Raw genomic sequence first — 25,710 nt, forward strand, 5'->3', positions numbered from 1 at the left:
ATTGGCGCAATATGAAATTTGGATCTTGGCGAATGTTGATCGGTGCGGCAACTGACAAATTTTGAGGTGCTGTTTTTCTTTCTATGCAACTTAGGTCGAAAGGTGAAGAGAAAGTGTCATTTAGGCGTCCGAGAACTAAACAGATGGTTCCATTCTCCTGTGTAAAAGTTGACAGTTAGTCGCTAGGTAGTTGACAAAAAGGCGACAAACTATGATGTTATGACATGACACGGAAAATACAATGTAGGCCAATAATTCAGATACTCACATTTTCATAAGTTTCACTATAATTTTAATTTGTCTTAATTTAACACACTCTTTTATGAAAAAATTTTTTTTATAAGATTAAATGAAGTTACTTGTGTATTACTTATTCTACTATACAACTCATATTCACTTACTTACTTTTTTTATTACTATAATTAGGGATTAACTTTGTTCAGTTTTTTAAAACTGATCTACATATTGGGTTGCCTGGAAAGTAATTTCTTTCTTTTTTCCATGGAAAAAATTTCTTATAAATAAATATATTTTAAAATTATATATTGACCATTTTCGTCCAATACCTTTTTGCTGTCTTTCTGATAATAGCATGGTTCCATGCTCATAAAAGTTCTGATCTTTGCTTACAAAAACTGATCCAAGTGATTTTTGACATCCTTATTTGAAGTAAATGTTTTACCATTTAAAAAATTTTTGAAAGACCAGAATGAATAATAATCCAAGGGTGTCAGATCTGGTGAATATGGTGGGTGTGGTAGCACATCCTATCCAAGCTGTAACAGCTTCTGGCAAGTTATCAAACTTGTGAGGTCTGGCATTATCATAGTGAAACACTACACCTTTACTGTTGATCAATTCTGGCCTTTTCTGTTTGATGGTATTACTCAATTTGTTTAGTTGATGGCAGTACACTTTTGAATCACTTGTGGAATTGTCTGGTAGAAGCTCAAAAAAACAATTCCCTTAAAATTTCAGAAAACAGAGAGCATCATTTTTTTTTTTCATTGAATATTGGCTTTAGAAGTGCTTTGAGCCAGCTCATCTCTCTTTCTCTGTGATCTGTTGCATTTGACATTGTCATAAACAATAAATTTTTGATTACCAGTTATGATTTGCTTCAAAAATGTATAATTTTCTTTGCATTTTAGAAACAAATCACAGATGTCAATGCGAATCAAATCTCTTTCTTTAAGAACATGTGGAACCCGTATATCGAGCTTTGAAACAAATTGATTTTGTTTCAAATGATCGTAAACTGTTGAATTTGGCAAATTTAATCTTTTAGTGAAATCTCGTGTTGTTATTCGGCAGTTTGCTTCAATCAAAACCTTTATTTTTTGTCTTCAGTAGCTTCAGCTGGCTTTCCAGAATGTGATGCATCTTCAATATCGAAATTACTGGAACAAAATTTTGCAAACCAGTTTTGGCACTGTTGTTGTCAACACACCTTTTCCATACCTGTCACACAAATTTTTTTTGCTTGAACAGCATTCTTATTTATTTGGTAGTAAAAAAAGCAAAATATGTCGAAAATGCTACTTTTGTTTTTCCATATTTGATGGAACACAAAAAAATTTGCAAAGAATTGAACAAAATTTTCTACAAATAAGCCTTGAAATTTTAGCTGTCAAAATATATAATGACAATACAATTTAAAATGAAATTGGTGGATAAAAATACAATGAATCCCTTTGGTGGTAAAAAAAAATGAACTTACTTTCCAAACAACCCATTATTTTAGTCGTTACATATGTAATAACTTAATGATTTTGTCTTATAAGATTAATTTTGAGTTATTTTAAAATAATAATACAAACAGGATAAATCATGTTTGTACTTTTTAATTATAATGTAGATGCTACTTTTTTACTGTTATTTGCAGATAACTTTTAAAATTACATGCAAAGTAAAAAATATTAAAAGTACTTGCAATTGTGTGAATTACTGTAAAGTGTGATGTGGAGTAGAACATAGTAAAATGCCAAAAAGATCTTTGAAGGATATTTATTTGTCTTAAATATGAAAATTGTTGTTTATATATACGGTTTTAAAACATTTTACAATTTGATAGTATTGTTATGTCTAACAAAGCAGTCTATAGTACTAATAATCAAATATTAATAGAAATTTTTTGAAATATTTGAACTTATGCAAATTTTGCACAATTACTTTCTCATGTTCATGTTCTCACTTTGTGAACAGGTGTTAATAAAGTAGTCTAAAAATGAAAACAAAATTACAAACAAGACCATATTTATATGTGAGGGCATTGTGTTAGTAAGTACTACGCAAAATGAAATTTTATTAAATTTGTTTTCCATTCAAAGTAGTCATGAATGATTGCCTAAATACTTGTTAATTATAAATGATTACATAAAAATGTTAAAATTTGTTTAAAAACTTTGTTGTAGTAAGAAGATAAATGTGTCATTTTTGTTTTTGATGTATATGAATATATAGAGCAAAATTTTATTGCAGTGTACAACACAAGCCAGAACATTCACTACAGTGAATAGCATTGTTTGGCATTCAGAAGTTTTCCATATTCTGATTCTCATAAGCTGGAAAATCAGTTTGCTGGCTTAAAGCTGGGCATCTGTATAAATGATTTTTGATGTGTGAGTTGAACACGTAACATCATGCTTTTAGAAAAAAAAAAGTGAGAATTAAAATTGCACAATTTAAGTGTGAGAATAAAGTTTTTCACTATATAAATCTGATACAGCCAATCAGCAATGAGTAAACATCAGATGGTTTGATATTTTTGACCAAACAGCATACAAATTAAATGTAGTGGATGACAGCAGTGCAAATTGTGCAGAAGTCATAAGATTATATGTTGGTTTTATATAGTGAAATTGCTCATGTAGATACCCAGCTTAAGAGTCAGATTCAGTGGCACTAGGAGTGGTTAACCTAATTATTCACCATCCATACATAACAGTATTGTGTAAAATTTGAATTCCTGTAATTGTAATATAATTGATATTATTTATTTATTAATTAGTTTTAATGATAATTTTGATTGTCATATCAAGAAGTTAATTTATGATGAAATTTTTTGCCAATTTATTACTAATTTAATGAGTTTGGGAAATTCATTAAGAGAAATTAATTTATACTTCCTTATTTATAGTTTCATAAAAATTAATTGATATAATCATTTATGGGAATTTAATTCTGCATAAACTCTCAGCTATATTTCCTTGTATAATAAAATAATTAGTATTTTAGTGCAATATTTTTATATTTTTTGTTCATAAACTTTTTAAAAAGTACAGACATCATTTAGAATCATTGTAATATTTTTATAAAGTATTGTTAAGTTGAAATTTATAAATTTATTACATGAAATTAATATTGGTGTATATAAAATATTTTGAATTTGAAATAATAATACTGATAAAATATTAACAATAAAAGTATTCATAAAACTTTGTTTTATTTATTTATTTCCAGAGTGAAACTGATGATCTTGATGGAATTATGGATGAATTGCTTGAACGTCATTCTCATCCAGATGATCAAATTCTTGGAGAAGTGATAATAGCAGGAACAAGTAAGATAATAATTAACATAAAATTTTAACTTTAAAAATAGCAATAGAATTAGATGTCAATTATTAAATGTAATTAAAGAAATCGTACTGAAAGATGTTTATTTTTTTAAACAGAACAAATGCAGTCAAAATGCTTATAGATCGTTTTCCTTTTTGTTAGTTTTATTATTCTGACTTATTTTTATTTTTGAAACTTATACCAGTTGAAAAACGACAGGTTAAAATTAATTATTAAGAATTAATAATTTATGAATTTTACTCTAATACTAAGCTTGGATCATGTAAGATCAAAATTAATATTCAATCTTTTTTATGAAGAATTACAAATCAATTTTGTACATGATTTTTAGATCCATATATTTGGCTTTGTATAATGCCGTCAGTAGCAAGGAAACATACATTTGTTTTTGAATATACACATAAGAAATCTGGCATCTTATTTAAATAGCTGTTACTTTAAAAAAATGAAAAAAGCTTGCATTTATATGTAAGATTTTTAGCCTTATGTTTAGCCAGTTTCATTTAATTACATTTGACTAAAATTAATGTTCTTTTGGTCAATCAGACCACTTATGGTTATGTTGATGTTGCTGTCACAAATATGGGGTTTGTCATAAGAACAAGAGATTACATCATAAAACATTAAGCATTGGATTGTAAACAAACAAAATTATACCTATTACATAAACCACTAAAATATTAGTAAATAAAAAAATTGGAAACAACAGTTCACTATTGAATGGCTAAGACAAACCACAAAAAGAAAAAAAAGAAAGAAAAAACTAACAATAATAAAACATAAGACTAATACAGGGGTTGCTTCAGAAAATTTAAAAATATTGCCAATCATTTGCCAGTTTTAATTTTTTTTTTATTTTGGCCACTTCAAATTATTTATTACCACCAGTTTTATTTTGTAATTAATGCATGTATTGGTAGCCTTATCAGTTTGGCATTTGGAGAGCAAAAGTAACATGTTAAGCTGCCCAAATTAGAGACCAAACGTATGCCCCTGCAATAACAGGGCCATACATTTGGTCTCTGATTTGATGTTTGTTTTGTTAGTTACGTCAACACACAACTTATGCGATCTGCCTAGGTGGAATGCCTTCCAAGAGGTATTTTAAGGGTAATTGGCCCTTATTTAGATGTTAAAAGGTGTTGAGAAAATATGGAAATCTCCATGTGGCCAGCCCATCCTGGTGAGATGCAAACTCAACTGAACTACCAGTGTTCAGGGAACAGAACCACTTGCCCACTGGTGGGCCTCTGATTTGAACAAAACTTGGTGAGCCAATAGCCCTAAACACAAACAGCTCCTTGTCCAAAACATTTATCTTGATTAAAAAGCCAATAAAGCTTTATATTAATTTAAATACTTAATAATATGCTTTTATTTGTTGTTCATGCTTAAGAATTACATTTCCTTCTGAAAAATGTTTAATAAATTTTTTTATAGAAACATTTTTAAAGAAATATGATTCAATCCAAATAATTTTACCTCCAGACTATCAGAATGAAATGAGAAATGAACTGTAATGAAGCATAGTTTATAAAACTGAAGTTAAAAATAAATATCTTTTGGATTCAGAACTCTAGCACAAATTAAATATTATGCTAGAGTTGATTTCAAGAAACTTGTTTTTTTGGTATATTTATTTTTTTATTCAGATGCAGTTCATTATAATGTTTATTGTTGTGACTTTCATTTGATTTTTTGTTTTATTGAAATCAGATCTCATAATTAATTTATGAAGTTAGTTGTAATGCAATTAAAATTCAAAATATTAATTTTATAATAATGTTTTAATTACAACATAAAAAGCTAATAATTTCTATTCAGATGAAAGAAATCAGTCTGGTGAACATGAAGAACTTGTTATAAGTGTTGAAACTGATATGGATGACCATCATGATTCACAAATGATTAGTCAGCATGAAAGTGAATTTGAAGAAGATCATACACAGGGTAATTTCATTTTGTTTATTGCAAATAATTAAATTAACAGAAGTAATATTGTAAAATCTATTGTTTTCTTTCTGTATTAAATGTTGTTAAAATACAGAATGTGGCAGATTATCCTGGCTTTTAAATGAAAATAACATATGAGTATATGCTAAATTATTATTCTGCATTTAACCTCAAAACATTTTAATATATGATTTATAAATAATCACTTTTTGAATATTGTATGTTGTCTACACATCTTTTGCAAGTGTTCTCTAAAACTGTACATGGCTTTCTACAACATTTGAGGGGAATTTGTTGCCACTTCACCCCCTGATCTGCTTCAACTCTGCCACAGTCTTTCAGTTGTTCTTAGTGTGACTCATTTTGTTGACACTACAGATTCTGATATTCAACATCACACTGCACAACTCCAGTTTAAGAAAGTTGTGAAACATTTCAGTGTAGTGAACTGAATTTACTGTTAGCCCTGCTTCCATTTTGAAGAAATACAGACCAATCATGCTAAAAGTTGCTATACCACATGAAGTAATAAACTTAACACTGGATAAAGGTTGCTCATGTCACTAATGAGTGTCTATTAAAATAAAATGTATTTTCATTATTTTACACTAATTTCGATTGTTCCTAAATAGCATTGAGTTAAACAACATGTATACTCAAAAGCACTTTCCTCATGCCTATAGTTTGTCACAGCTGTGTTTAAAAACAGTCAGATTATTTTGTTGCATCCTGTATTAAATACAAATGTTAAATAGCTAGTTGATTTCATTTATTATTCATTCAATTACATCCCTAAAATTCTAATACAAATTGAAGAATAGTTAGTTTTTCAGAGATGTTTAAGTGAATTTTAATGATATTTTCATACTTTGATTGCACTTAAAGGGCAATGGCCAGTGCATCTGAAGCGGAAACTCAGAAAGGCAGTTAGAATTTGAATTCAAGCCACTCTAATGATCTTTCTTGAGACTTTTTTACATATACCACTATATCTTATGTTATACAGTATACCCATTCTGTCTGCAAAATGCTTTGTTGTGTCTCCTGCTTCTGGTGAGGAGAGGAGGAATGCTATTACTCTCAATAAGAAACTTCACATATGTGTTGAATTGATTTTAATTCATTATTTAATAGAAATCAAAGTATTGGATACATGTTTTACTTGATGATTATCTGTATTTTACATATAAAATTTGGGTTTGTCTAAAAGAGAGAATGTTGTAGTTTGTGTATAATATTTGTACCAATGACAAAATACAATGAAAGTTAATCAGAAAATTTTATAGTATCCATAAATTGAAGGAAAAATTATAATATATATACAGATTATTTAATGGAATTGATACTAGTATTAGAAATTATCACTGGTTTACTATTTTCAGCATATTCCCTTTGTTTTGCTGTAAGATTTGTCCATACGAAAGAATCTTAGTTTTGTTTCACCAGCCATATTATAGTTATACTATAGTAAATTTGATATTTCTTTTTGGGTGAAATGTCTTAACTTGTTTCTTCAAGGTGAGAACAGCTAGATGCTAAATCTAGGTTATATGGAGAATGATCCGATGTTTTCCAAAATAGTATGTTTTTAACAAATCTGAGTTTGAATTTCTGTATGGTTGTGCATTTGTCATGGAGGTATTCATACTTTTAACTCTTCGGATTTCCATATTGGATCTGGATGTAATACGCTTCCATTCACAGGATTCTGAATATAGTTTCCATTGGTATTTTTTCAACTGTGTTCACGATTTGAATGCATTGGATGTTTAGAATAGTGCAATTTCTGATAAACTTATTTAATCATATTTTTTTTTTATTTACCCATATTTATATCTCTAGACAAAATGAAAAGACATGAAATTGAAATGATTTGTTAAACAGATTTAATGTATCATTAAATATATATGAATGCTTTTTTTTACTTTAGTATTTTTGTTGTATAATAATTATGAAACTTGTGATTTAAAAATCTGTATTTATGAATTACAGCTTTTTTTAATGAGTGTCACATTTTGAATGATGATGATGAATTTTATTAAATAATTTTTATTAAGTTTATTAATATTTTTCTATAATTTATATATTTAATATATAATAATAATTATTATAATAATAAATTTAATATGTTAGGTCAGGACAATAACTGAAATGTAGATAAAAGTTTCAAAAATGAAAATACATCATAGATTTATAAAAATATTCTAGAATTTAAGTTACATAGAACCAAATGCTGTATTTATCATTTTTACTACAGTATGCTCTCAAATTATGCTTGTTTCAAGAACAGTAGAGCATCGATTATCTGACCCCCGATTAACCATCACATCGGTTAACCGACCGCGTTCTAGTCGGCAAGTTCAAATGTCCGCTAGTGATGTGGCTCTACAATATTTGGCTATGTCTTGGCTACTTTTATATTATTTTCGTTAAATTTATGTGTGTTTTAGCTGGCAACACTGGCTCGGCCATGAAAGGGAGGCCAGTATTTAAATCATGCTTAATTTTTTATTTTGTCTTTATTTTTGTATTTATTTTGTGGGGAAAATAAAGAAATAATTTTTAACGATACAATAGCGAAGATTATTATTTAAAAAAAATTTTGTTAGGCTTAACATCGATGAAAATTCAACACGAAGTAGGTTAATAGCGATATACTAATATACTAATATACTAATTGCATGGGATATACTAGTATACTATACTAATAATGTATTTTTTCATACTTTTCGGTTATCCGATTTTTCAGTTATCCGACCAACCCCAGTTCCCAATTGAGTCAGATAATCGATTCTCTACTGTGTGTTTTTTTTTCTTTTTTTAGATCATGTATATTAGTTTAAGATCATGATAGAAAAATCACTATACATTGTCCAAAATGCATTAACAGTTCAAAATTGCATGTGTAATGTAGTTGTACTCTTTCACCATTAATGGAAAATCTTACATACCATGTGTAATTTTTGTTTGTTAATACTGATTATTTGAAATTCCAATTCTTTGACTATTGTTCTAGTGTACTGGCTTCTGAGATCAATGCAACCACTGACAAATACACTAAAAACTTCCTTAACCAGCCTTTCTTTGTAAGTTTACATTAAGATTTTTATTCACAAACTCTTAGGGCCAATTGCAGAGACGATGTTTAGATGCCAACAACAGTTTAGAGATTGTCTAGATGACTGTAGTTCAGAAAAATTACATTGCAGAGATGGCAATTCTTGCTTGCCACAGTTTAGACAGTATTTAGGAATCAGTAATTTGACCTACTTTCTACACTCACTTGACAACAGGTTTAGGCGGTGTTTTAATTTGAGTGGAAGTTTTGTTTGTGGAAAAGTTTAGATAAAAATGAATATCGTTCCTTTGATAAATGTTGTAAATAGTATGAATTGACAAAATTATTCATGAATTAATTGCTTGGATAGAAAATAATATAATTAAATACTTTAAAATTAGTTTTAAATGTTCCAATTTGATATTCAAATGGGTGAAGATTTGAAACTACAATTAATTTAAATCTGATGCATTTATTTACAACTATCATGTCAGTTATAAAACATTAATACATTTCAGGTCATTATTGTTAATCCTCTGGTCAGAATGTTCTGTTAAACAAATGAGACAATTTTAACAATTACCAAAACCTTTTTATAGAAATAAAAAAAAATATAATAAAATATTGAAAATTATTCATCTTGACAATTATGAAGGGAGAGAATAATACAATGTCAGAATAATTCTTTAAAAATCTATTCCAAAGAAGAGTTTCGAATTTGATATAAATTTTCTAAATCTGCATTTGTTCGTATTTTATATTTTATTGGTGATGAGATTAAACATTGAAATGGAAAAGGATTGTCATTAACTATTGAACAATGGTCATTGGCGGTGTTAAGATTTTGTTTCAGAAGCTTCAGAATATAGCTTGTGACCTTATTGGAGTTTTTTCTGACATCACAAAGGAATAACTCAATTGTTGAATGGCTTCTAAAAGAGGGGAGTAACAGTGAAGAAAGTAAGAGTCAACATTTTGCTGAGGTTTGTTTAGACGGCATTCAGAAAGAGAGCATTGTTGTCTTTGTAATGCATTTTAGCAACTGCAGTTCAGCTAGCCAACATCCAGATGCCATTCAGCTGTTAAATGTCATTTAACATAAACTTTATCTTTTCAATCAGCCATTAAACACATTCATTTAGCTTTAGTTCAACGTTTACAACAGTTACCTTATTTTCATCTGTTGGAATTAGCTCCTCATTTCCAACTACTGTTCTCTTTTTTTCATGCACTTGTAATACAACTGTGATAGTTGCCATTTGTTTAATTGGTGAAGTTTTTTGTCAATGAAAATTTAAAGTGTATAACCAATTGAAAATGTGACTTTTGCATACTTTGAGCACTACACTGTATATAAAATTTAATTATTGAGTTAATATTATATTGCTTCTAAAACAGTATATTGAATTACTTAGGTGAAGATGATCATCAGCAGAGCAGTGATTCAGACAGTAATTCAGAATCTGGTCATAGTCGTAGTGAAGATGAAGCAGAACAAGATGATGATCAGGAAGATGGTGATGATGATGCTGAAGATGAAGACGAAGAAGAAGATGAGGTAATTTCCAGAAAATTGAAAATAAGTAAATGCTTTTATATAGTTACAGTTAATTTCATTGTTAATCCTATCCCTTGAGTAGTTTCTTGAATCAGACAGACTAGTTTAGTTATGTGACAACATGCAGACACCAGTTTATATTCTAAAATTGTGAAATTGTCAGCAGTGCATCAAAAACTATAATTACATCTTTAATTTCTCTATTTTGTCTACTTTCTAACAATGTAAAATAATTGTAGATAGAAGGAAATGCATTTTTGATATTTATTTTTTTGTAACTTGATTCAAAAATGCAGAAAAATAAACATTAAATTTCAACTTGCTATAAATTATCTCAACTTTCACTGTTTGACATTGGGTCTGTTTATAGTTGAAGGTTGATAGATTTTCTTTCAAGATGAAGGTAAAACCTTATACTTTCCCAGGAGGATACGAGGAGAGTATGAAGCCACATCCACTTCTAAAAAACAAACTTCATAGTATTTTATTACTTCATTATCTTCTTGGTTAGAAGTCAAATTACAATGTCATTGTTTTATTGTACTCAGAAATTTTTTTTTTTTAAGATTAAACAATTACTTTCATTATATTAGACTACTATTATTTTTGTATGACTTATATTAAAAAAAAACAGTTTTTTTCCTAAAGTCACATAGTTGTCAAAAATCAATTAACTGGATTCAAAAATAAATATTATAGAAAGCATTAGAACTTTCTGCTGTTTAATTTGGAATGTTTTCTTTATGAGAAATGAAGTGATTGTAGAAATAATGTTTAAAACCACCAAAAATTCAGCATCATTGCCATGTCAAATGTGCAAATTAAAATTCTATTTAAAATTTATTTTGTATACTAGTACTTTCTGTATATTAACAGGACTTATTATACTGGAAATTATGGATGCAGATATTTAGTCTTACAGATCAAAAATAATGTTCTTTATTTAGTTCACCTGAACACACACTTTAAACACGTGTTTCGGACTTGTTCGTCCCTCTTCAGCAGGCCTTTAAACGACACTTTCTACAATTAACAATAAAAACATTTCTTGGTACAATTATAACTAAAATTAGTTAAAAACACAAACATTTCCCGACAATAAATTTAAAAATTCTTACAATTTCTGTATTTCTGATCTTCTCTACATTTCCACTTAAACTCACGATCCACAGCAACCATACAATTTTACACATTCGTAATTTTTATACATTAAAATCAGTTTAAAACGATAAATTTAATTATTATCTAAAATATTATTATTTCAATTAACTTACTTCTTTTTGTTTATTCGTTTCTACTTAATTTCGATTCTAATATGTTCCCATCATATCTTTTATACCTCTTCCTCCCCTTTTTTTATAATGCTTAACCATGATTGGTGGATCTCTCTACCATTGTTTTTATTCATTTTATTAGTTTGCCTAATTATATTTAAATGCTCATACAGTTGTCTTTTATAATTGTTTTTTTTCCTTTTTCCTGATTTTTACCGTATTTAGATCAATTGCACAACCTTCAGTATTACAATGGTCAGCTACTGCTGAATTTGCATAGTTTCCTTTGACTGCTCTGATATGTTCACTTAATCTTACTTTTAATTTTCTTTTAGTTTCTCTTATATATGTTTTATTTGGATTACAATTACAATCAAATGAATATACTATTCCTTTCTCCTGTTATATCATATTTTTCTTCTTTTCTGTAACATAATTGTTTTTTAGTTTAATTTATTTTTCCTGGTATTAAGTTGATTGTATTTTTAATTACATTTTTAATTCTTTCAAATAATTTTGGAACATATCTTAATTTAATAAATTTTTTTTTTGATCTATTGATTTTGGTTGTTTGTCATTATCTAGTTTTTCAAGCCATTTTTTTATTATACATTTTGGGTAATCGTTTAAAATAAACATTTTAATTATTTCTTCTTGTTTTTGTGTTTCTATTTCACTTGTTCTTTGCCTTATTTTATTCATATATATTTTAAATATATTATATTTCATACTGACTGGAATCACAGATTTATAATTAATTATTTTGGGTATTTGTATTGGTTTAACATATTTGTTGTAAATTAATCTATTAAAATTAAACAAATTAAATTAAAAGCTTTATAACTTTAATCTGAATAATAAAATCTTATTAATAATAATATCAAATAAAGGCATTGATCAGGATAAATGAATGATACTGTTACATAATAAACAAAAATTTTAATTGTTGCAAAATTTGAAAGTTTTTGTTTTTGTGCTTTGGTTGCAAGAAAATGGTGAGCGAAGAACATAGTGAAAAAATTATTCTCAAAAATAAATGTATTGACCCATTCAAAATGATTTTAAATTGGTCCAGACATAAAGAAGAGCAAATAATATAAAATAAATTGTCATAAACATATGTTTATGACAATTTATTAGATGTTATGGCAATTTTAATTTAAATGTCAGAATAGTCACTTGGTATCTGTTAGATACCAGCATTTTTTCTTTTTTCTTGAAAACTGTAAGTGTGTGTGTGTGGACATGTTAATGTTAATTTGTCTTTTTTGTTTACATAGTGAAATTTGGTTTATGCATGGATTAAATTCATAGAATGCCTGCATAAACAACAGTTTGTGCAAATTAAGACAAACTGTCAGGGAAATCAAATCATACACCTTAAATTTATATTATACAGTATACAGATAAATTTAAATTTTTTTAATAATTAATATAAATAAGATGAAATTAAATAGATTTTACTTCAAATTTATATTTATCATGACGATGATGATGATGATGGTGGTGTTTGATAAAAATAGTTGAAAATTATTTATGTATTGTAAAAATTAGAGAACCTACAAATACAATAGATGTAAATGAATATAACTTAGATCATACTGTATTTTTACTTTATCAGAAAATAATAATAATCTAAAATACTATTATTAAAAAATATATATTTGGTGTACTATTTTTCCATTTTGTTATTAAGTTGCTCAATGTAAATTTTTGGCCTACAAATTCTTACACTTCATATTGTTTATAGTTTTCTAGTGTTTTATATAAATTACTGACACAGTTGTATATATGTAGAAGTTAAGAAACCAAGAAGTTATAACCAAATCAGACAACATTGAATATCTGAGACATCTAAGACTGTTCTGTTGTTATGAGGAATCTGGGTTTGACTCTTAATCAGGTCCACAAATTTTCATTAATATTTTGGTCTATAATAATATTATTTGGTCTTTATGAAATTGCCATTCATGAAATTGGCAATTGCATAAAGTGAAATTAGCTCACCATTGTTGTGAATTTATGAACTTAAGAATTTTGTAGTGTTTTTTATTTCGATTTTATCTACTGTGGTTTTGGCATTTTTAACTTATTACAATTACAGTTTAATGTATGTATGTAATTTGTTTTATAAGTATCTGTTTATTTTGTAGAGAAATGTCCATACAATCATATTTTGTGAATGTATAATAGTGTAATTAATATGTGATTTAATACAAATGATATAAAATATATATAAAAATCATATGCTTTATTTTGTTATTCTATAATGAATCATATTTTGATTTTTATGGATTTTGTTTATTATGTTTAAAATTATTAAATTTGGATTGTATTTAATTTTATAAACTTAAATGATTTTACATCTAATTTGAGTATAATTTTAAAAAATTTAAACTAGGAATCTCATTTCGATCTTAACAATGGCTTACAAGACATTGAAGAAGCTTTATTTGGTATGCAAGATAGAGATGACAGTTTGTTTTTTCAACTGGAGGAAGTATTTCCAACATCAGGTAAAAATAAAGCAGCTTTGATATATACCATAATAAATATATACATTGAATTGCCATAAAGACTGGGATACCTACCTGTCTAATATCTGGTAGGTCCATCTCTGGACCATAAAACTGGAAAAAATATGATAGAGCATGAACTCCCCAAACTTCGAGGAAGTCTCTTGACAATGTCTCCTGAAGAGCAGACCACAATTCTGTGATATTCATAGATGGTGAATCTGATTTGAATTGAATAATGCATTGCTTTCCAGATGTGCTTGATAATGCTCATATCTGGGCCAGTTCATGACTGCAAACATAAATCAGTATTCTTCAAACCATAATTTGGAAATTGCAGATGTATCTACTGGTACATCCTTATGTTGAAAGAGGACAAACACATCATAGTGAATACATGACATGAATGGGTGTAACAATTGAAGAAATATTAATGTAATGTTCACCAGTCAGAGACTTATATAACTATATAATGGTCCTAATTTGTACCAGCTGAACACATTCCATACCATTACTAAGCCACCACCAGACTGTACAGTTCTTGTTGACATACTTTGTCTTATGGGGTTTTTTTTTTCACATGTGAATTTTTCCATTTGCTGAATCAGTTGGAAAGGAATCATCAGACTAGGCTACTCATTTTCAGTCTTCCAGTGTCTAGTGGCAATGGTCCTGAGCCCAAGTGATTTACAGGATTGTGTTGTGAGATAAACAATGGAATTCAGGTTAATAATCAGCTATTAAAGCTCATATCATGCATATATTATTGTGCAGTCCTTACACTGATGTTGGTAGAGGCTTCAATATTAAACTGCAATGTTACTTGCTTGGCTATTGCTTGAAGTGATTCTCAATAGAAAATGCAGATGACAATAATTGAGCTGTTTGTGTAAGTTCAATGCTTTACTGGTATTCTTGTATTTGGAGTATACTCTTGAAATGGTTGAATGTGAAAATTCAGACTGTTTTTCCAAAATGCTGTGACCCATTTCATGAGCACTTGTTATCATATGCTGAAATTTGCTTAAATGTGATAAATTGCCATTCTCACTGTGCAATCATTTTTTACACTTTCACAGATATCTGTCACTATGCACACTTTATACAGACCAACATTTATGAGAAAGGATCGTTGTTTTTTGAATGGGATAGACTAACCCAGTTTCTGGCACTTCAATGTATATACATTTACATTTTTCTTCAATATGAAAAAATATTGTATTATTTTAAATTTAATAAATTTTAATTATGCCATGATTGTTATAATGTACTGCAGAGTATTTAATGAAGTTGCAACATCTGCTTTTTTATAATGCCTTACTTAGTCTAATAACTGGATTAAACAATTTGTCTAGAACATTTTTTTTATTAAGAAATTTATGTAATAAATGTGATTAGTGAATTTGCTAATATTAAATTATATTAAATGACTAAGTATTGAGATAGGAAAGATTGAGTTAAAAATAAGAAAATTATGCAATATAAGAATTGTCTTTTCTATAAAACTGTTTTGTACATAAAATTTTTGACATTTAGAGTGAAATCAATGCTTTGAGGACAGATAATTGAAATAAGTGGATTTTGTTTCAATCACAAATATCTGCTTAAGAAGGAATTTATGATTGCATTCTTATTATATAACTAGTATGAAATTAATTTTAGACTAGTCATATATAATAAGAGTAAATTTTTACACAAATTACACAGATATTTAAGGTGTTGAAGCATTAGTAAAAAAGTTAATATTGAAAAAGACAAAATTGAGACTTTCATGAAATAACCTTAATATGTTCTGGATGTTTTATAACAGTACATACAATATATTAAGGATATGAAATATATATTTATATTAATAAATTTGTTCCATTTTATTCAAAATCAAAAAATGAGGTAGGGCTTGAATACTCCTAAAGCAGTTAATTGTTAAGGTTTGGAAATCTGTTAAATATGTTTTCAGAACATTATATAAATTTATTTTGTATTGCTAAATTATGTTATAAATTTGGCTTAAATAAATTATCTTTGGAGAAAAATAAATTTACAACAAAATTTTTTAGCACAACTACAATAATAAATGAAATATTTTCAAATATATACAGTTAGTTCAAAAAGTTTAGAATTTTTTTTAGTAGTTGGTTATGCCTACTTTTTTATGAAATACAGATTTTATTGTTTTAGTCATACCATTAATAAGTTATTGACATTGTTCAAGATTAATTTCAGACCAAATTTTTGTAAGTTTTTTCTTTTAAATCTTGTTCATTGGTTGGGTTAGATTATTTCAATGTTTTTTACAAATGGACCAAATATTTTCAATTGGGGATAAGTGTTGAGTTTTCAGGCAAATCCAGGGCCTTTATTTTTTTCAGGTCTAAACCATTCTTTGGCATTTTTGTATGACCTTTAACTCCATGTTGTTGAAAGATTACATCATCATAAAAATGAACTTCCATTGTTAGAATGAGGAAATATTCTAAAAATCACTATATACATCACTATTTACTGTCCCATTAAGAAATCACAATTTTACAAGTCCATTATAGTCAAGTAAACTCCACTTCATAATATTAATGGGAAATTTAATGACCCATTGTGAAACAAAAAATCCATATTGTTTACATTTCAAGTTTCTCCATTATTTAAATCAACACAAAACATACTTTTGTTACTAAAAGTAACTTGTTGGTCATTCTTTGGATGTAAAGCACATTTTTTGGGCCAGGTTAATGATTTTTTCTTTTAAACTTTTGTTGAATAAAGTTTCTTTTTGATTTGGCTGCTTTATAATCCATTTTCTTCAAATAACTGTAAACCATTGTTTTCGAAAATGGTTTTCCAATCATAGATTTCAGTTCTTGTGATATCTATTTCAAGCTTGCATGTCTACTTTGTTTACAATTTTTTTTAGTGCTGATTTCTGTTGTTTTTGAAGTAATTTTAGATCACCAGTTCATTTTTCAGCATTTAAACTTCTAATTTTGTTAAATTTTTGAATTATTAGCAAGGTTGTGGCTAAAGTTTTAAATGTGAAAACGTGTACATCGGACGTTTGGCGCTGCTTTCCTGTAAGCCTAGAAGTTTGACAATGGCGTTTCAAAAGTCAGTGGAAACATGCTTGACATTCCAAACACCATTGTCAAACTTGTAGGCTTACAGGAAAGTGGCGCCAAACGTCCAACGTACACGTTTTCATATTTAAAAGTTCGGCTTCAACCTCGTTATTTTTTGCATTGTAAACTTCTAGCAATTTACTTTCCTTGTTATTTCTTGTTGCTTAATATTTTCTTTATGTAAAGCAATAATTTTAGCTCTGATCCTGGCTTAATTGTTGTTTTTTGCTCATGGTGTTTATCCTGTTTCTGTGACAATTGCTGGATTTTAATTTATATAATACAATATGCAAATTATATTGCAATATAATTTAGTAAGTCACAAGCACTACTATTTATAATTGGACAATATTTATCTATCTATTTCATATCATTCTAAAATTTCTGAACATGATTTCAAATGGTCTAAATTTTTTGAATATCATTCACTTAAGTAAAAAATTGACCTTTTTAATACTTTAGAAATTAATTTTTAAGAATGAAAATGTAGATTAATTAAGGAGATATTTAGCCTGGTCTTTTATTTCTTTATAATTTTCTTTTTACTTAACTGTTATTGTTGTTCAAGGCTTGGCACTTTGTGATGGAGTTAAATTATTCTAGACTACTTGAACTAGTTGTGATTACATGAATTATCCAACATGCTAACAAACTTTGAAATAACTTTTAAATGTAGCTTACATTCTAAACTTGAAGTATAGCTGTTAACACACTACTACAAGTATTTATACTGATTTAATAATGAATTCTAATTTTAAAAAACTTACTAAAAGTTTTAGCAAAAAGAAAAGGAAAAGCACGTTTTATTTTTTAATTCATATTGAGTAATATTTGAGATAAATAGTATCTTTTCTGTTGTATCCATTCACTGAATAAAATTTTAAGTAACCAAAAGTTAAATATTTATTTTAGTTAGTTTTAAACTTTGATTTACTCATGTTTTTAAAAAATTTTACTCTGAAAAAATGGAAGAAAATAAATCAAGTTGTGTGTGATCAGAATAAATAATAATTCTTAATTTAAAGACTTTGTCAAATTTTTAAAATGAATATAATTTATAAAAATTTAAATCCTAAAAATTAAATTACCATACTCAGGAACATCATCTATTGTATTTGGTGGATCAGATGGATTTCGCACATTTCAAATTCCTGTTGTTACTGATGACAACACTAATAGTGCAGAGAATTCAGGTAAGGATTTCTAAAGTTTTTATAAATAAAAAAAATTCTTTGAAAATTTTAGAATAAAAAAAAAGCAACATAAAAGGAATTTAGGATTGAAAAAGATTGGTGTTTGCTTAATTTTCTTGACTAAATTGTATTTTCTAGTATTTATCACATATCTTTGTTGATTTATTCATTTATTTTAGAAAAGACTGAATGTTTGAAACTTAGTTTAAAATTATCAATTATCAAGTTGTCAACTGAAAATTACTATGAAAAAGAAATTAATAAAATTATAAAGACTTCTTATATTGAATCCATACATTTACTGGTAATTTTTAGCTTTAAAATTACAGGATTTGAGAACAAATCTTTTAAAGTTTATTACAGAAACACATGCAAACAGATTTGTTCAAAATTTTATTTCGTATGATGTCTAAACAGTTTTATCAATAAGATAAATTTAATATTTATAACAATTACAATATGATTATATATAGAACATTTGTTAAAAAATTGCATATGTTTAACTTTAGTATTTAAATTAATAAAATGAATTTTATTAATGATTTGGTAATTTCTTTTAGCACCATCCATTCCACCAGCTCCAGGTAATGTTACCCCAACGCATCCGCTCTTAGTAAGACATGGAGATCCACAAGGTGCCGTTGCTTCAAGATTACACAGATCTAATAGACAGAGAGGTTATAGACCTGCTCTTGGAAATCAAACTTGGCATATGTATACAAGTAGTGGACGTCATCCGAATCCTCCAGCAATTTTACAAAGGTATAATTTAAGAATTGCTTATCAAAATTAATAATATTACAATGATATTTACATCTTGATATTTTATTCCCATTCAGACTACTTGGTCCAAATACTGCTCAAGATATATTACAATTGACTTCGACTTTTAGTTCTCATCCAACCTCAGGCCAAGCACGTGTATTTTTTGCCAATAGTGACCTTCGTATATTAGCAACTGACGAAGATGTATTTGAAATTCAAGTAAAGATTTTTGTTTTCTTTCATTATTAATTTTATTATCTAGTTATGATTTTCTGTTTGTTGTTATATTTAGTACATTTTTCAGTTTTCTATTTTATAAAATGTGTAAATTAAAAGAAATGCAAAAAGTTAAATTATTATAAATAAATAACGACTAACCCGTTACAAAGCTATACATCCACAAGAGCCGAATTATTAATTAATTATTTATTATAGCCAACTCTAGCCCGATAATTTGGCTCTTGTGGATGTATAGTTAAATTATTTTTTGAAAATGAGCTAAAGATGTTTTATAACATGATGTGAAGCAAACACAAACTAATGATATTGAGGTGCATAAAGTTATTCAAATATTAACAAATACATTTTAATGATTTTTTTTTTAATGCAATTGTTACTGCCAAAAATACATTTTGTTATCTATTCCAACTGTTCTGATTTTGAACTAATGAAATATTTCAAAATTAAGTTTGTGTGAAAATCTTTATTTAGCAGTTTTAGGTTATAGTAGGAAATTTTTCAAATTAGATCATTTTGGTTCTCTAGCTTTTTTTTAAATTAAATTTGTATTTCAAATTACTTGATCTTATTAAATCTTGTTTTTTCCACATTTTTAAAAAAGATTTTATAAAAAAATTAATATTTTTTATACTACATGTTACATAATCATAAATTCTTACTTGTATTTACTGATATTTTACTTACATGTGGAGAAGTTGAGTACTTCTGTGCACAAAATTATAACTGTGTGGTAGTATTATGAAAACAGTCATACAAATTATTTAATAGTATGAGAGATAAATGTTGTTCATATTGTTTTTAATTAAACAATTTTTTAGTAATATTATGGTTATTAGAGTTTTTTTAAACAGATTTATTGATAAATGTTGATGTTTATGGATATTTATTTTTATTTCTGTTGATAAAAATAGGTTTGTTTAGTTAAGAAATATAGGTTATTACATAGTCATAATCAAATGTGTGTAAAATTTATTGATATTAAACTGGTATTATTTACATTAATAGTAGTATCAATAATTATTCATATTTTCAATTATAGGATCAAAATACACCTGTTTCTGGAGGGCCTTCAAATACTCTTGCTAGTATTCCATCTGCATTAGCCAGGTGGACAGAGGAGTCTAGAGTTCTTGATGGTGATAGTGTACATGAATGTGTAACAGGTAAGCAAATTTTCACAATATACATATAAAATGTAATGAAATTTGAAAATTGTGACCCTTTTGATTGTTTTTCTGACATTACACATGAATTTTTTAAAGCATTCATTATTTTTATATTTTGAAAATGAAAATAAACATTATACTTTACCTGTCATAGGGCTTTACAATATTTTGTTTATTTCAAATATAATTCCATAACTGTCTTCATTAATACTTTGATTTCAATATTGTCATCATTCTTCTTCAAATATTCTGTTAACCAAATGTAAATATTACATGCTTTTTTGCATGTATTTCTGAAAGAAGAATGAATGCATATAATGTATAGTACATTCATTCTTCTTTTAGTTTATTGTATGATAGCATTATCATTATTTCTTTAGATGAAAAAATAAAGTTAAGTGATTAATTTTTTAGAATTTTGAGAGAATCTTTTATTTTACAATATTCATTTATAATATATGCTGCTTGTTAATATTTACCTGGTTATTTTCTCATGTATGTAATCATCTTCAATGGAACAAAGTTGTTTGTGCTTGTACACTGAATTAATTCATAGCAACCAACAACTGAATTTTAAGTTTATTAAATTAGATGAAAGAACTTAAGCTTAAATGGGTGCATGTTCAAATTTGCATTATTATTAAACTGCAATTTGAAAAAATTGTAGACATAAATTCCTAGTTGTCCATCTATCTGTCTGTCCTTCCTTAATCTCCAGGACAGTTAGATGAAAGTTGAAACCAGATATGGAAAGCTTAGGGCAGTGTTCCGCAACCTTTTTCTACTTGTGGCACACCCATGACGCAATACGGCACATCAAAATGTTATTTCCCTCAAAAATGTATGATGATATACTATTAATAGAATTATGTAATGCCACTAACCTATTAGTATTACTATTAAACAGATGACAACATCTGTGAGCAAATTTATTTTACATGTAATTTCTTAGTATACATAAAAAGGTTAATGTTACCCTAGGTTCTGAGATGGCAGCGGGGGAAATTTTTCTCTATGTTGGAGACTGCGACTGGGAAAAAATTTTTCCCTCGATTCAAGATGGCCGCGTTTCCGGCCGCCATCTTGAATTTCTCTGCAGACTCCGCGGACGTTAACCGAAATAAAAAATAAATAAAAAAAAAAGGATTTTTACTCACTTTTCGATGGTGGTTGCCTACTTCTTCCTACTTTTTTTTTCCTATCCGATCCATTCTTTTTACGGTTTTGCCAGCTTGGATGCTTTCCTTTTCTCTTGGTGTGGCTCTTTTCTTCCCTGTTCTTTTCGATTCGGCTGCTCTTTTATTGGTCGATTGGCGTTTCCCTCTGTTCGATTTATTACTACTTGGCCATATAAACGACAGAATGCAACCCCAAGAGATGTGGCCAAATTTACTTTTACATGTTTCTTCGAAGGCAGAAGTCTTCGTTCCGCACTTACTACATCGCAAGAAACAGCATTCTCTATTACTCCGATGATATAATTTGCATTTAGAATCGCACGGAATGCAAACGGACTTGGTCGGCTGTATGCCTAATTTTACAGCAAATTTCGGAAATCTCAATGCGTTATCGATACGGGGAGGCAAACCTAGCTCTAAAAAGTCGTCTTCCATTAACTTGTAGAAATCACGGGTGGTGCAACTCGACCGAAATTCGTCGTTGAAACTCAAATTGGCAAAACTACTCATTATCGAATAATTGGCAATAAACTAAACGCGGGGAGGTGCTGAGGAAAAAAAATGAAATATTGTAACCAGAAAAATAAACAGCAAATATTCCAATACACAATTCGTCGCAACACTGCAGTAAACGATTCCAACTGGAAACTAGTCGATTTGCATAAAACTGCATTGAAATGAACAGAAATCACGTCAGAGATCGAGCATTTGCATATTCGTTCGTAACACAACTACGAATTTCCCGCCGATATTACTCTCGCACGACGTCACGAAAAGGCTTCCTCTACCGTCGCAAATTTACACACGACCGTCGCCGTTTCGAGGTTACAGGATACTCAGCAACGTCAATCTCAGGGTTGAAACCAAACGGGGAAAAATTCTCAACGCCATTGACGTCACGACTCTAGGGAAAAAATTTTTCCCCGCCGCAGTCGCCAAGATGGCGGCGGTGGGAATTTTCCCCTATCTCGGAACCTAAGGTAACAGTAACCCATAAAGATGTGTGGCTTGTAATAAAGAATAAACAAACATCATCTTATTCCATCAGTGCTGTGGCAGAGATTGAAATTCAAGCATAAGAAACACAAAAACTGTGATAAAAATATATAAATAAAATTTGAAATTGACAGAATATGTAAAACTTCATTTCACACCTTTCACCATGTGATGGCACACCAGTTGCAGAACACTGGCTTAGGGAATGGAGGCCTCAACTAACTATATATGAACTTCCAGTCTACATACGTGATTTTAATTAAAAAATGTTCTTTACAATGGAGTTAGATAGATCACTGACATGATTCTACTGTTAGCAGGAAAAATATGATGTACAGGGGCAAAACACTACTAAAAAATTAAGACTGGTGTAACGAAAAATTGCAGTCTGGCATTGTAATGATGTTGCAATAAATAAGTGCTTTTTTTTTAATAAATCATTTTTATTAATAATGATAATACTTAATTATAGTAGAGGAATGAAAAATATTTTAAATTAGTTTATTATTAAGAAATTGGAAGAAATAAGCTTTTTAATACAGTATCTCCTTGGATATATTGCACTCTTTTCCTTGTCCCAAATATAAAAGTGCTTTAGCCAATAATAGAGAGGTAAATCAGTTTTATTGCACAATCTGATACATTAGTACAGTGGTACCTTGACTTGTGAGTGTCCCAACATCAGAGTTTTTAGAGATACAAATTGTCTCTTGTTTGATTTTTTGCTTACAGTTGAGAACTGAAATTCGGGTTATGAGCTAGCTTCAGATACCCCCACTGCTAGTAGGCACAGCAAATTATAGATTAATAAAAAGAACCTGGAAAACTGCTATAGTTTTGTCATTTTTGTTACTCTTCCAATGTCTGACAGGCTAGCTTATACAAAAACACACAATCGAGTGATGTAGGCATTAGTTCACTTCCATGTGTATGGCACCATCATCTCTCATTTGTCACCTTTTCTTTATCTATGCAGCAAACGCTGCAACATCTGTAAAACCATTTTTTTGTAAAAAGGGCTGGCAGAATTACAGTTTAATAAAAAGTAAAAATACATTTGATGGATACTAGTCCAATCTTCTCTGCTTGCCATGGTGATTGGACATGGCAAGCAGAGAAGATTGGACTAGTATCCATCAAATGTATTTTTACTTTTTATTAATCTGTAAAACCAGTTTATTGCAGTACATTATATTGTAATATTTGTTATTTATCAGTACATTTTTCTTATTTAAAAACATGTAACAAAAAAATTGTGATGTGGGATGGAAAAATAGATTGTCATTTCAATTCATTTCAATGGGGAAAATTGATTTGACATAAGTGTAATTTGTGAATTAATTGTGGAATGAATTAAACTCTTAAGTCAAGGCAGCACTGTAGTTTGGTTTGTCTCTCTACATATCTGATATAATGGAGATCTGCTGTAGTTTTTATCTATCATTATATTCATGATAGATGATAAGTGGAAACTGTTGGAAATATGAATTATATGTTACATTGTCTCAATCAAAAAAATAAAAATACTAGAATTTGAAATAATAATAATGTATGATTAGAGATGATGCATTATAAAAATATGAAATGATTTTATTTCTGTCAAGATTGATAGCTAGATGGAGTAGTTATAGAGATTCACCAATTTGTAGTTATTACTATGAGAAGTAAAGGTGATTCACCCATTTTTTATTTTTTGTGGAAGAAGTCATCTGAATATATTTTGAAAGGAGATTATGTTGCTTTGATTCATGTGGTATGTGTCAATGATGTGCTACAGATTTGCATCTTAGTGAATTGCATTGAGATGCAAGTTACATCATACCATATACTGTAGCATAAGCTGTCCTGGTCCTGAAAAATTGTTATAAACAAACAAATCCACCATAATTTATATATTTTACACAAAAATTATTGTTATTTTATTAAAAATATTTTTAAAAACATTTTTTCCCCATTAAATCAAATAACAGTAATTAAATTTTGAACACTTCAGGTTTACTAATATTTTTGTAATTAATGATGATATTCCTGAAGTATAGTATAATTCAATTTTCTTATTTGCTCAGTACAAGCATTTTCATTAATGGTGTAATGATGTAAACAGCTGGTCTCTTCATATTAATTTTTTTTATTTTAAAACAAGAATAGTTAATCATTTGTTACTGGATGTATATTTTTGATTTATATCCACTTAGTTATAAACATCCAATTTTTAATATAATTTATTTGCTATCTACTATGAAATGGCATTTGCAGAATAAATGTTTATGATTTTGCTATCTTTATCCTATTCATTCAGCTTTTATATTGATACATTTAATTTGTATGATATGCTTATTACATCTCACAAATTCATTATTTTTATGTATGGTAAAAAATTTCATTATTTAAAATTTTAGGTTTGAAGCCATCAATTATAAGTGTCCTTGAGAAATATAGAGATGAAGAATTGGAAGAACGTCTGGAAAAACGCAAAAAGTTACAAGAGGAGGAGGAAATAAAAAATCAACAGAAAGAAGAGAAAGAGAAAACAGAATTTTCACAAATTCAAGAAAACATTGCTCCTAGTAATGTAGACAATCAAGAGACAAGAGAGAATAATACAGAGGAAACTACTTTGCCCAGCTCTTCTGTCATTGGTCCAACTGCAATGGAGGTTAGTGAAAATAATTATAATTTAAAATGTAATTTTTTTTTAAATCTTACTATTTTGGGTTGAATGTAAAAATAGAAAAGTCAATAATCAAATTGAAAAAGTGCTTTTTTTAAAAATTTGTATATAGTTTAATTTTTTTTTAAATTATGTTTTTGAAAATATATATTTATTAAAATGAAATGTTAGAGGAACACTTACAGAAACTGTAAGAATTTAATTATTAAAACAACCAATTACTTTTATTTTCAGTAATATTCAATAGGATCTCAAGTGAAAAATAGTTATAAAACTTTATGCTTATTCCTTAATAGTTAGAGTATTTATTTTTCCCATCAGTTCCTTTTAATATATGTAAATTTTTTTTTTTATTTTATCAAGTTAGAAAAATTATATGAACAAAATGTTTAAAAATTTTAAAGTCAGTTTTTTTATTGATAGTAGTTAATAAAATAAACTTCTACATCTG

The 25,710-nt window shown here is 28.0% G+C and overlaps 1 protein-coding gene across 6 annotated transcripts in view; it reads left to right on the forward strand.

Annotated features, from left to right (window-relative positions):
• HUWE1 (HECT, UBA and WWE domain containing E3 ubiquitin protein ligase 1) overlaps window positions 1–25,710 on the forward strand; it is a 202,847-nt gene that overhangs the window by 128,371 nt on the left and 48,766 nt on the right. For 5 of the 6 annotated variants that reach the window (XM_067284115.1, XM_067284118.1, XM_067284120.1 and 2 more), the window contains 9 exons: window positions 3,463–3,562; window positions 5,406–5,531; window positions 10,008–10,150; window positions 13,826–13,940; window positions 18,148–18,243; window positions 18,804–19,005; window positions 19,083–19,227; window positions 20,288–20,411; window positions 24,988–25,244. In XM_067284115.1, the coding sequence (XP_067140216.1) occupies window positions 3,463–3,562; window positions 5,406–5,531; window positions 10,008–10,150; window positions 13,826–13,940; window positions 18,148–18,243; window positions 18,804–19,005; window positions 19,083–19,227; window positions 20,288–20,411; window positions 24,988–25,244 (1,308 nt within the window). The remainder of the gene's footprint in view (window positions 1–3,462; window positions 3,563–5,405; window positions 5,532–10,007; window positions 10,151–13,825; window positions 13,941–18,147; window positions 18,244–18,803; window positions 19,006–19,082; window positions 19,228–20,287; window positions 20,412–24,987; window positions 25,245–25,710) is intronic. The other variant, XM_067284119.1, reaches the window with a different exon arrangement.

Source organism: Centruroides vittatus, unplaced genomic scaffold, assembly GCF_030686945.1.
Source record: "Centruroides vittatus isolate TY-2023 unplaced genomic scaffold, ASM3068694v2 scaffold_1152, whole genome shotgun sequence".
Taxonomy (NCBI): Eukaryota; Metazoa; Arthropoda; class Arachnida; order Scorpiones; family Buthidae; genus Centruroides; species Centruroides vittatus.